The sequence below is a fragment of the Protopterus annectens genome, chromosome 8.part0 (assembly GCF_019279795.1).
Source record: "Protopterus annectens isolate FY-2018-M chromosome 8.part0, PAN1.0, whole genome shotgun sequence".
Taxonomy (NCBI): domain Eukaryota; kingdom Metazoa; phylum Chordata; order Ceratodontiformes; family Protopteridae; genus Protopterus; species Protopterus annectens.
In genome coordinates this window covers 593,753,237-593,766,590 of record NC_056741.1, presented here as the reverse complement: position 1 = coordinate 593,766,590, position 13,354 = coordinate 593,753,237, and the positions used below count along the sequence as shown (strand labels likewise).

Here is a 13,354-nt window from a genome sequence, read left to right as displayed (position 1 = left end):
TCCAGTTCCCCTTATTCCCTCTGTCTTGTATGAGGTGTTTAGTGGGTCAATTCATCCATTTGATTTCAAATTAGATAGGACAGTGGGAAATGATGGTGTTGTCTTCTGTGTTGCAGAGAGGATTAGCGTCAGGTATTAATGTTGCTATTTTATTTGAGTCTACTTTTCATTGCTTTGAACATTAAAGGATTGTTATTTGTAATGCATTGTTTTTCTTCTTACTTCTAAGAAAAGATGTAAAGAGCAGGGCTCTGCATTTGCATCAATGTGTGCTGAGTTATTGGAGTTAGATTGGACTGTTCACTGATTTCAGCATTTGTGTTCTTTGGTTGACAGATCGTACCTCTCAACGACTTGGCATAAGAAATCTGGACAGAGCCAAAAGTAATGGTGGGCAAAGGCCCAAAATCAGGGACAAATTTTAATTATTGCTTTTCCCTACTTAGTTGCTTGAATAAAATGTTTTGTACTGTCATGCATTTTCTGAAGGATATGAAGTCTTAAAGTAAAATGCCCATCTTTATTTAGTGACTTCAGTCCTCACCGACATACCAGAATTTCACAGATGATATGAGAAAAAGATCAAAAATATGGGGTAAAAATCTGAACAGTTGAGAGGTATGCATGGGATTAAGGGTGCATGATATTAGGCTGTTTGTTTAAAAAATGGTGTTTCTGAGTGCTGATTTGCTATTGATCAGTTTCTCAAAGACGTTTTCTCTGAATAGACTCCATGAATATATTGGATCCAGAAGATGAGGAGGAGCACACACAAGAGGAAGACAGCAGTGGTAGCAATGAAGATGACGATGATAGCCAGGATGAAGAGGAGGAGGAAGAAGAGGAAGACGAAGATGACCAGGTGGGCAAAAGATTTGTTTTTGGGGACAGTTCTGTCAAATTGTAGTTGGTTGATTTGTAAAGTATCTGATGTTCAGTGTTACTGCATTCTGGTTTAGTTGTGGAGCATTTTCTTTCTTTACTGGCCTTTTCGTTCTCTGGCCATGAGCTCAACTGACCAATTTCTTTCCCGGTGGTGAAAGCCATATGGCTCATTTGTTCTGCTGAAGTGCATCATCTGCCATTTGGTGTTTTGATATGTTACTTGTTGCATGTGCACTAAGATAGTGAGGAAGGGCATGCACTGTGCTTTAGTAAGGGGCACCACCTGCTTTCACCAGTGATGCAACTCTCAGACGGCACTGTCCTGTTGCAATCCCTTCCATATGTTTTCCTTAATTTCCAGAACTTATTCAGATGTTAAATAGCTAAGTTTATAATTGTTAGTTTATTCTCCAGTTTTGCATTTCCTGATCAGATTTTCCATAGCAACATTTTCTGTTTATGCTTCAGTACAGATTTAGAAAGTGTATGCTGTAATTTACTCTGCATTTGTGACGTTAATACTTTTTAAGGTTATGCTTGCGGCTTCCCCTTACCAGAATAACATCTAACTGAAGCTTATTCCAGTTTCTTTTGCCTTTTTGAAGCTTCATTGACTTCAGTTTCAGTGAAATGTAGTAGTTGCTTTCTCAAGTCCCCACTTCTCTGCGGATTATGATACCGAATATTATCTTTGGATATGCACTTCCAACTCTACAGCAATCAAGAACAGCTCTGGCACTCCTGTACTTTCCACTTCCAGCTTCTGTGTTATTCCTTGAACAATTAATCAAACCTGGGACGTTCTGGCTAATGGTCATGGATTTATCCCTGTTTGCCTCTAAGGTAACACATTATCATGTTATGTGGTATGCATCAGATGTTGTACGAAGGTCAGATAGAAATATCACCTGTCTGTCGTTTTAATGACCAAGCCATATATATATATATATATATATATATATATATATATATATATATATATATATATATATATATTTATATATATAAAATCTATATCTATATATACACACACACACATTTTTTATATATATATATATATATATATATATATTTATATGTGTGTGTGTATGTGTGTGTATATGTATGTATATATATATATATATATATATATATATATATATGTGTGTGTGTGTGTATAAAAATCCCATACTTTGCTGTGTTGGAACTTACTTGATGTGTAGTTCGTTATTTACTTTTCACCGTTCTTGCCACCATTATTGAGGTCTGTACAGTTGGGTGCACATTTGTTTTTTCAACTCCAAACCAGAAGTATTTAGGTGAGCCGAGTTAGGATTCTGCTTGAAGTATTGTTTTGTACTGCTGTTAGTAGTAGAGACCTTGTTCCTATTCTTTGCTACCCTGAATTATTTAAGGTGATTAAAGTTATGTAGCTTATAATGGATTCTTCTTGAATGATGATTATAGATCAGGTAGATCGTGTAATCCAAAACAGTAAAATGTACTTCATCTGTTCAGCCCTGATTAGGTTCTGAGTAGTATAACATGTTCATAAAGGTGTAGTTAGATAGCACTGCCATGGTTGAGAGGCAGTGGAGGGCAGTAGTAGTTAATATTTGAATTTTTTTAGTCATATGTTGAAAGCGGTATTGATGTGTATTTTGCATTGTTTACTTATTTCAGAAACAGGCACAGGATCATACGATGTTCTTCATATTGATCACTGCTACAGTAACCTTAGGCATATGGGTTATATCCTGTAAAATGATACAACAGCTTCCAATGCTTTAGGCACCTTAGATGCGTCCAAACTGTCAAGCAGCTCAAGCTGAGCTGAATAAAAGATATATTTGTGTACATTGCCTTCAGAGCTTTATTGCTGCTTAGGAGTACACTCCTCTGAGGCTTTTTATGATGAGTGGGTCAGCTTTTGCTTTTCTTAGCTGGGCAGAGAAGTTCCCTTGGATTTGGGGGGAGACTTCATTTTCTTATTTTTTCCTGATGATCTGATGTCAGTTTTCATTCCATCCTTGACATATGTGTTTGTTTTCGACATCCGAACCAGCTTGACTGTTACAGCTCGTGTCAGCCAAAAATGCTCAAGTTTCATCTTTTCCCAGAGTCCCACTCTCTCTTTTATCTGAGATCTTATTTGCCACTTTCTGAAATGGTCGTATTTAGCGGATACTCCTGAGCATTTGTGGGATTACGTAAAATTTTATATTTCCTTCTAATTTACCTTTTTCTTTGTGCACTTGTGTATCATCATTGTTACTACTTTCCCTTTACACTATCTAACTTCCCAGTTATCATTGTTGATAGTTCCCTGTCTCGTGCTTTCTTTTTTCGTAATCTTTTTCCCCCTCCCCATACACATTTGTGCACGTCTTTACTTTCATCGCAGATAGCAGTTTCCATATTATAATTACAAAAAATATATATATTTTCTTCTCTTTGACTTTTTCCTTGTATTTCTCTGTCTCATGGCTGATAAGGATAAGGCTCCTTCTGGTTTGAAAAAATGCCAGAAGTGTGGCTATAAAATTCCTTCTTCAGATTTTCATTCCTTGTGTGTCTACTGCCTCAGCCCCCTTCACATACAGGAGGATTGTAGTATATGTCATGCCTTTAGCCACAGGGCTGTTTTGGAAAGGAGCAACAAGTTAATTTTTAAAATACTTTTACCTTCAGACTTTGGAGAGGAGCCTTATCCACTGCTGATAAATCTAAGACAGGTATTTCATCTCCCTCATTTTTTTTTCTATCGGTAAATCAAAAAAGTGTAGTCTGTGTGTTACCACCACCCTGTCTGTTCTGAAATACAAAAAATTAAAGATCCTGGTTCCAAAAGTTCCCTCAGAACCGAAGGCCTGTGTTTCTGACACTAAGGTTCCAACAACTTCCATTTCCTTCAACATCAAAGGCCTCGACACAAGAATTGGTATCTATCTCACCAACTAAGAGCATTATGCCTAGACAGTCTTACTCTCCATTTATAGATCCCTTTGCTGGTGAACTACCAGAAGTATTTTTACAGAGGCCTAAGTCCCCTTTCACTGCGTCTGTCCGCGCCAGCAAAAGTCTTTTAGAACTCTGTGTAGAGGCTGGTGAATATAATTTTGTGAGCTAGAGTGCTTTCTGGACCACCTCCAGTACCAATTCCCTCTGCTCTTGGTACCGACAGTTCCTTCACCCCATTGACTACTACTCCTGTTACCTCTTTGGAGGTCTTAGTCCTCTGTTCCGGGTCTCACGGGGCACCATTTGTGTTGGCTCTGGAGTTAACTTCTGCAGAATTGGCAGTTACCCTGAGTTCTTGTATTTCTGAACTGAAGACCTCCCAGTGCCATGGGCTACCCTGTCGGTTCAAGGGAGTAGATTTCGATGCCAGGTTCTTTGGAGCCATCCCTGCATCTCGGGATTTCGGCTCAAGTTAGTTCCTCTCCGGCTTCAGTCTCGAGGGTTGGTTCTTTGGAACGGGTGTGACCCCGATTCCAAGGCAGTCTTTCTCTGTTACAGGCTCCTTTGCTTCTTCAGGGGGACTGTTTTTTGAGGATATGCAGAGGGGCCTTTTGTCTTGTGGAGACTCAGTTGGTGCCTACCCCCTCTAGCTCTACTATTCCTTCTGCCTCTCCACTGGGACCGCAGGTGCTGAGTCCTCAGGTGTTACAGCCACGGGTACTGTCATCTTTTGATACCTCCCCAGATCATCCCCTGAGGAGGTGTCTCAGAAAAAGAAGTGCAAGAGGAAGCTCTTGGATTCCTCCTAGGAATCAGTCACCAAAGATGCAGATTTTGATGAGGCAGGAATGGTCCCCACGGTCACCCCTCTGAAGAGATGTCTCTTTTAGAGGCATCTTGTAAACCTGAAGCAGAGGGTTGGCTGAAAGTCCCAAAACCCTTTTTCTGAGAAGTCTCTTTATGTACAGGCATTTGGCACCTGTCCATCTACTTCTTAGGTGTCATCACCTGCCAATTAACGTATTTAGTTGATTTCACAGTGGGCATGGAAGGCTCCTGACACTGTCGAGCCCATCCCCAAAAGACCTGCCAAAGTTCTTTCTTTGCCCGCATGCAAACAGTTTGGGGTGAAGGGTCTTGTATTTGATGCTTTTGTCATAGTGGCCACCACTAAAAATTAACCAGTTGAGGAGAGCTCCCCTGTCTATCTGCCCAACAGAGAGTCATGGGCTATGGACAGATATGGGAAGCGGGTCTATGCTTTATGGATCTTCGCCAGAAGGATCTTGAATTTTTTTGGCACATTTTACAAGACTCCCAACGGGATCTGATCAAGGAGATATTAGGTACTCTTGCAGGAGTTGTAACTGAGGGAGTCCAAGAGAAGCTGGCTTCCCAGTTAACCCCCCCTGGAGTCTGTGTCCAATTCATCCATGAGGCTGATCGCACATAGAGCTGAAGGGATGTCTAGAGCAGTGTGGGTATAGGCGTAACCATTAGGAGACTTGTCTGGATGTGCTTTTGTAATTTTGCCGACAGTCAAGTTTTCTTTCATCAGTGCTCCTTTTGACAGAACATCCTTGTTTGCCCCTAAAGTGAAAGAAAAATGGTAAGACCCTTTCTCTTGTGGTCGTACTTTTTTCCACCCCCTCCCCCAAAGGTCTTTTTCTAGCATCAAGAGAAGTGGTGGAAAAATGTGGTTCAAAAAATACCAATGGCCTTTCCAAGACGCACATGGAGGGAGTTCCTCCAGGGGCAGATAAGGGAACGAAAATGGAAGACACCATTATGGCAGAGGTGGTCTGCAAAACCAGAGCTTCAGGGATTCCTTCCCTGGCAAGCCCTTTCAGCGTTCCTGAAGGGAGGCCCAACTGTCTTCCTGTGGCGGCAGTCTGGGGCACTTATCCTTGCACCTAAATGCCTGGCTAAGTATAACCGATTCCTGGCTGCAACATGTCATATCCAGAGTTTATACCATTTCTTTACTCAACATCCTCATTTACAATAAAATCCCAAGTGTTCTACCTGGAGGTATTCAGCAGCGCAAGAAATCCAAAAACTGCTGGACCATATTCATCCAGCAAGTCCTGCCAGACCAAGAAGGATCCAGAGCCTGCTCAAGATTCTGTTTAGTGCCAAAAAGACAGGGGACTGGAGACCATTTTTGGATGTTAGTGTACTGAACAAATCAGTTCGACAAGCAAAGATGTTCTTCGTGTTTCACTGTTGCAGTCATCACACTAGGGTTATCTGCCTTCAGGTAGCCCTCAGTCCACCCAAATACCAAAGTCTTGGAATTTCTTCACCAGATGCTGTCTCCTCTTCCATGACGTTAGGTCGTAAGGGTTATAAAACAGGCAGCCGAAGCCATTACATCAGTCCTTCTTGCCGAGATGGAACCCGAAGCAGAAGCAGTTCATTAGTGGCCGGTCTGCCGTTACCTGAAATATTCGTTTTTCGAGTTTCAAACCTGAAGTCTTCTAAAGCTAAACCTTTAGGTTCTGTATCTCCCTGTACTATTTCACCTGAATCCACCCAGCTGGACACCTAAGGAAAATATTCATTTTATTAAAAAGGAATTAACCTACCAGCTCCTTTGGAAACCTACTGTGCTAAAGATAGTGAAACCTTTAGGTCCTGTATCTCCCTGTACTATTTCACCTGAATCCACCTAGCTGGACACCTAAGGAAAATATTCATTTTATTAAAAAGGAATTAACCTTACCAGCTCCTTTGGAAACCTACTTTGCTAAAGATAGTGAAACCTTTAGGTCCTGTATCTCCCTGTACTATTTCACCTGAATCCACCCATCTGGACACCTAAGGAAAATATTAATTTCATTAAAAAGGAATTAACCTACCAGCTCCTTTGGAAACCTACTTTGCTAAAGATAGTGAAAGTATGTCTTACTATAGCTTCTAATAAACTATAATATTAATAAGTTGTTATAGATACTGCTAAGTAGGCAAGCCTCACTGTCAGGCTTCCCAGCAGCCAACCAACCTCCCCCCCCCCCCCCCCCCCATATTTTACATTATACATACATTGTGCCTCTAACCCATTCCCTCTATATCTGCAATTTTTTCCATCTCCCTCTCCTGGATTGCCATCCCTTTAGGAGACCTATGATTTCGAATTAAAGTAACTGACCACTAGCTGGCCGTTCTATATCAGTAACTGTATTTTAGTTTCTTCTCACTTGCTTATCCCTGTCTCCCAAATTCACGTTCTAGTCTCTTCCTCTGAAATATTGTCTGACCCTCTCTCCCTCGTCCTTAACTATATCTAGTCACACTCCACTCCTCATACACTTTACCTCTTTTCCCTGTCAGCTTCTCTATACTCCCCTACTTTCTTTTACCTATAGATTAATCCACTGAACTCCATACTTCGCTGATTGTCTTCCTTGACAGTCTACTCTTAGGTCTTTTCTATCCTGTTGTATTTCTTTGAATTAACCCTCCATACGTCTCCTCTGTCCTCACTATTTAATAAGGCGCTCTACTTTTTACATAACCCTGGTCTCTTTTTTTCTCTCCTTTCTAACTGATTCTCTACTGTTCCCAACATATTCTAAAGCCTATATTTAACAAGGCGCACTACCTTTCTAAAACCCTTGCTTCTTTTTCCTATCCTTTCTAGCTGATCTCTGTCGTTCCCTACCTATTGTACTGTCTAGAACTCCACCCTCCTCCCGCTGTATCTAATCCCTCTCAATTCCTATTCAGACCTCTACCTGTGTATCTCGCGGCCTCTGCCCCTTACTCGCATTATAGTCTACTCCCCTCCCCCACTGCCCCAACATCTTCCCTTACCTTATAAATATAACCCCATCCTTGGGGTCGCCATCTTTTCTTTCTCCCACTTTTAACTGGCTGCTGCGTGTCCTGCTCTGGTGCTTTGCCCTACAGTAGGTTGTTTTATGCTTACTATATAATTGTTTAAATTGATATTAAGAACTGACTACTTGCATTAACTAATTCTTTGTTTTTTGTATGAACTTGCATGCGGTCTACACTTTCACTGCTCGTGAATAGCCCACATAGCGTTTAACACGTGGGTCTGCAACAAATGCTTGTATTGTTGAGGAAGTGTCCTCTTATCTAATATTGTCCTATATTATGTGTAGAGCTTCTTTTTCTTCGTATTAATGGTCATGCTATGTACAGTAATAACTAAAACTAATGAAGTAGTTGCTGGTATTAGCGTACTTGCATAGTTATTGCTGAAACTAAGTGAAAAGCTTAGCTTACCATTGAAGGAATTCTTACTCAGGCATATCTACTGTCGTGTTGATAATCATCGTGTATTCATATTTTGTGGTGCTCAATCGCGGACATACTTGTTTGCAGAATTGCTTATGCTCACATCTAGTTAGCGTTACACAGAGTAAAACCATATATTGTTACACCTTTAGCTATGACTATTTAGTATTGCGTTGTTCATTTATTGCTTTATTCTATGTTAAAACCTCACTTTCCCATCCTAGTCTAGCTTTCCAATTCGTAAGCACCTAAGCCTACATAGCGTGGTCTACAGGGGTATGTTACCAGCAGCTCCACTGCTGCGGAATAGTTAAAACATTGGTAGAGCTCATATCGTGCTGAGTGAATGTTAACCTTTATTCTCTTAGCACGTGGCTCTGCAGCGGAGATTTTCTCCCCCATTTGATCTGCGAAACTTTAAGATACGGCCTTATTTCAAATACTAATATTAATCTATCTGCCAAAATATATTTAAGTAACTGCACAACATTTTTAGTATAGTGGCAATCTATATATAATCCCTAATGCTTAACCTATACTAAGGCCAGGCTAAGGTTATTTTAAGACATCGTTACATCGTAACTGATCTAGCTAATTTTGAATAGGCTTATCCTTAATAGTATCTCTCTTACAGACGCTTCCAGTATGAACTACATATCCTAACCTGACTATTTGTACTAGCTGAATTTTCATTATTTATTAATTTGTTTGTCCTAACCTGGCTACTATTTGTACTAGCTGAATTTTCATTATTTATTAATTTATTTATCCTAACCTGGCTACTATTTGTACTAGCTTATTTTTTATGTATTTTTTCACAGATCCAGTAATAAGCTATGTTTTAGAGTATTACTTATTTTATAAAGCATATGTAGATAACTGTTACCCTAACTATCTATCAGAGTCTTGCATGGGTCTAGTATGACTAGTAGTACCTAATGTATACTGAAAGCAAATGTTCCTTATAAATAGAGCATAAGGATCTTCTGCTAAGACAAACCTTACTATTGTGTTGTAACTATTGCTTGCCCTCTGGTTCACATATTAATTGCCTCACTACATGTTTTCTCTCTCTTCATGTACAGCCTTTAGGTCCTGTATCTCCCTGTACTATTTCACCTGAATCCACCCAGCTGGACACCTAAGGAAAATATTCATTTTATTAAAAAGGAATTAACATACCAGCTCCTTTGGAAACCTACTTTGCTAAAGGTAGTGAAAGTATGTATTACTATAGCTTCTAATAAACTATAATATTAATAAGTTGTTATAGATACTAAGTAGGCAAGCCTCAGTGTCAGGCTTCCCAGCAGCCAGCCACCCCCCCCCCCCCCATATTTTACATTATACATACATTGTGCCTCTAACCCATTCCCTCTATATCTGCAATTTGTTCCATCTCCCTCTCCTGGATTGCCATCCCTTTAGGAGACCTATGATTTTGAATTAAAGTAACTGACCACTAGCTGGCCGTTCTGTATCAGTAACTGTATTTTAGTTTCTTCTCACTTGCTTATCCCTGTCTCCCAAATTCACTTTCTAGTCTCTTCCTTTGAAATATTGTCTGGCCCTCTCTCCCTCGTCCATAACTATATCTAGCCACACTCCACTCCTCATACACTTTACCGCTTTTCCCTGTCAACCTCTCTATACTCCCCTACTTTCTCTTACCTTCAGATTAATCCACTGAACTCCATACTTCACTGATTGTTTTCCTTGACAATCTACTCTTAGATCTTCCCGCTCCGTTCTCCCTGCGGGCTCACTCTGCTTCCCTACCCTGCCCTGCCCCCAGTGATCCTACACTTATTCCTCCTTAGCCACACCCACAACAACTTTAGCACCAATCACACAACTCATAACATTAACACCCCAACCTCCTTTAACTTAATATAACTCACAATCACCTCCCTTCTTCTCCCTCCTTATTATAATACTCTACCTACAAAGAACTATCCCAACAAGCTCACAAATTTCAACAACCAATTTTCTCTCCCTCTTCTCAAACTTCTATAATGCCTATTTCTACTACCCCGCACCAATTACTACCACTTCTCTTACTCCCTCTTATCTCTTCTAACCTCTGTCTATATCATTAGGTTCATAGGTTCATACTAGGCTATCTGCCCAAGGGCATTTATAAGCCTAGCCCATAGTTATGTGGCTTTCGCCACCCCTTTAGTTTGAATAAAAACTATGCCTATCATTTTGCTGTGCCTCTGTCAAGCAGTGACACTGAAGTAATCCCTGGGGTATATCTGCGATCTCTCATCCATTGGTCAAGATTCCTCTTGAACAAGGCCAGAGAGGTGCTCTGCCTCACATGTACCGGAATTTTGTTCCACAGCATAGGGAGTCTCTGGGTGATGAATCTGTCCCTCCAGCACGTTCTATTTATAACTGTATCAAGGTTTAAGTCTCCCGCCCTTGTGGTTCTGTGGGATCTAGATTTTTTGAGGTGAAGCATATTCATCAAATCTGGGTTTGACATGGCCTTATATGTCAGGCACAGGTCACCTCTGAGCAAGCGGTTTGAGACTGAATAGAGCTGGAGTTCTTTCAGTCGAGCAGCATAAGACATATTTTTGAGACCCTTTATCCTTTTGGTGAGGAACTTTTGGGGCCTTTAAAGCTGCAGCAGGTGTCTGGTCAGATACATTCCGAACGGGGCATTGTACTCAATCATAGGTCTAATGAGTGATGAGTACAGGGGGACGATGACCTCCCTTGATCTAGATGTGAATCCCTTCATGATCAGGTGGGCGATATAGAAGGTTTTCCTAACTACTTTAGCAACATGAGTGTCAAACGAAAGGCTACTGTCAACCTGGGTCCACAGATCCCTGATGACTTTTCTATGCACAGTGGATTGCCACCTATATGGTAGCTAGGGGTAACCTTGTTTTTCCCGAAGGGTATGACTATGCATTTTTGGCGTTTAACTTCAGGCCATGGCTCTGGCACCAGTTATCCATTTCTGTGAGGCCCTTCTGGAGGATATCTGTGTCAGATGTGTTTTCGACTATGGCACCCAGTTTGCAGTCATCTGCAAACTTTGTCAGCCATAACCCTCCTGTGTTTGCTTGTACTTCAGAAAAGTAGATGCCGAACAAGAGTGGACCCAGGACTGAGCCCTGTGGGACACCACTTGTGACAGGCTTTGAGTCTGACATGGCTCCAGCAACTCTGACCCTGTGGGTTCTGTCACTTAGCCAGTTTGCAACCCATCTTGTGATGTATGGGTTTACATTCAAGCTGATGAGTTTTTCGATGATACCTGAGTGGGGTATTGTGTCAAGGCCTTTGCCAGGTCGAGGTAGGCTGTATGGACTGCCTTTCCCTCATCAATGGCCTTGGTGACTGTCTCGAAAAAGTCAACCAAGTTTAAGAGGCAGGATCTGCCTTTGACAAAGCCAAACTGGGTTGGATCCAAAGTCTGCAAGTTCCCTATGTCTTTATTTATGATTTCCATTATGATCCTCTCCATGGCTTTGCAGATAAGGCTTGTCAAGCTAATGGGGCGGTAATTTCCAGGGTCTGTGGAGGCACCGCCCTTATGAAGTGGGACCACAGTCGCGTCGCCACTCCTTGGGTCGTATCCTGAGGTGAGGCTAAGATTAAACAGCTGTCCTAACTGTGGGTTTAATTCCTCGTTGAGTTCGTGAAGCACACAGCCGGGGACACCATCCGGTCCCATGGATGCTGTGTTTTTTGCCTTAGTGAGAGCAGTTTTCACCTGGGCGTTGGAGATGTTTGGGGGGCTACAATCCTCTGGAATAGATATCTCTCCTTTTGGGGAGGGGAAGAAGTTTGCACTGAACCTGTCAGCCAGTATGTTGGCAATGTGTGTAGGTTCAGTAATTTTCACATCATTTTGAACTAATTTTGAGCATATCTGGGAGTTTCCTCCTAGGTTTCTAACATAGCTAAAGAAGGCCTTATGATTGTCTTTAGAGTCCTTGGCGATTTTTCTCTCAAAATTTGCCTTGGATGATTTTATGAGAGATCTTAGTTTTTTACTTATAATGATCAAAGGTGTCTTACCTTTCAAGGATTTTGCTCGATCTTGTAGTAGCTTCCTCCTTTTGTTGTAGAGCTTGTTTATGGCTGGGGTCCACCAGACTAGACGCTTGCCTTTGGTACAGAGAGTCTTAGTTTTGTTTGGGATTGCCTGATCCATGCAGTCCTGTAGGTGCTGGTAGAAGGCATTTGTAAGTGATTCAGCGGTTTGAGTAATGTTTACCACTGACTCAGGGGCCTTAAAGGAGACCACACTAGTTTTTAGAAGTGTGAAATCGGCTTTTGAGAAGTTTTCACTGTGGTCTTTTTTGTTTCAGGTCCGGGCGGGATGAGGACCTCCAGCGAGATTAGTTTATGATCTGATCTCACCAGTGAGGGGTATACTTCCGGTGTTGAACATTTTGATCCCATGTTCGTGATGATGAGATCAAGTAAGTTTTCTCCTCTTGTGGGGATGGTGACTAGTTGTTCCATGGCATTTGAGTTTATGAACTCCAGGAATCTTTGGGTTAGAGTGTTCGGGCTTGAGTAGTGTTCCCAGTCTATATTAGGGTAGTTGAAGTCACCTAGTATGATGGTGTTTGGAGATACATTTATCCTCCAGTGTTTTCAGGAAGGCCATGTGAGGTTCCTGAGTTTGAGAGGGTGGCCTGTAACATGCTACAAATTGCAGAGCAGTCTTGCCTATGGTTAATTGCACCTGGATGGTCTCCGATGCATTGTGTGTTGCCACCAACCTTGAGGTGTGGGTGTCCTTTATGAATATGGACACCCCCCCTCCTTTCTTGGTGTTGTCCGGATTTTGGGGCGGGCATGATATGAGGTGAAACCTGTTAGTGCTGGGGTGCTCTCAGGAGCCTTGAACCAGGTTTCTGTCACAGCACAGACATCGATGTTCTCCATATTGAGAAGGGCCTCGAGTGCGTGCATCTTGAGATTGAGACTTCTGGCATTGAGCAGCATTACCCTTAGTTTTTTTCCTTTTTGGTGTTCTAGGGTGGTAGGTTTAGAATTTGAGCCTTGCCTAAAAAAGGCACTATGGGGGTGGCAAGAGCCTTTGCCAATATCCGGAAGCCCAGGGGTGACAGGTGCAAGCCGTCCCTTGCGAAGCAGCGTGGCTTGTCCAGCATGTCATCCCAGGCAGACAGACATTGGATCCCCTTTGAATGACACCAGAATTTAAGCCAATTATTAAAGCTCATTTGAGCAACCACTATACTCCACTTTTCTCCTACCCTCTAAA

At 41.7% G+C, this 13,354-nt stretch overlaps 1 protein-coding gene across 1 annotated transcript in view; it reads left to right on the top strand.

The window, feature by feature from the left end:
* Window positions 1-13,354, top strand: part of HUWE1 (HECT, UBA and WWE domain containing E3 ubiquitin protein ligase 1) — a gene marked incomplete in the record, with an annotated part of 5,008,559 nt that overhangs the window by 3,630,740 nt on the left and 1,364,465 nt on the right. Inside the window, 1 exon segment of the mRNA XM_044079288.1 lies at window positions 729-862. Within this exon segment, the coding sequence (XP_043935223.1) occupies window positions 729-862 (134 nt within the window).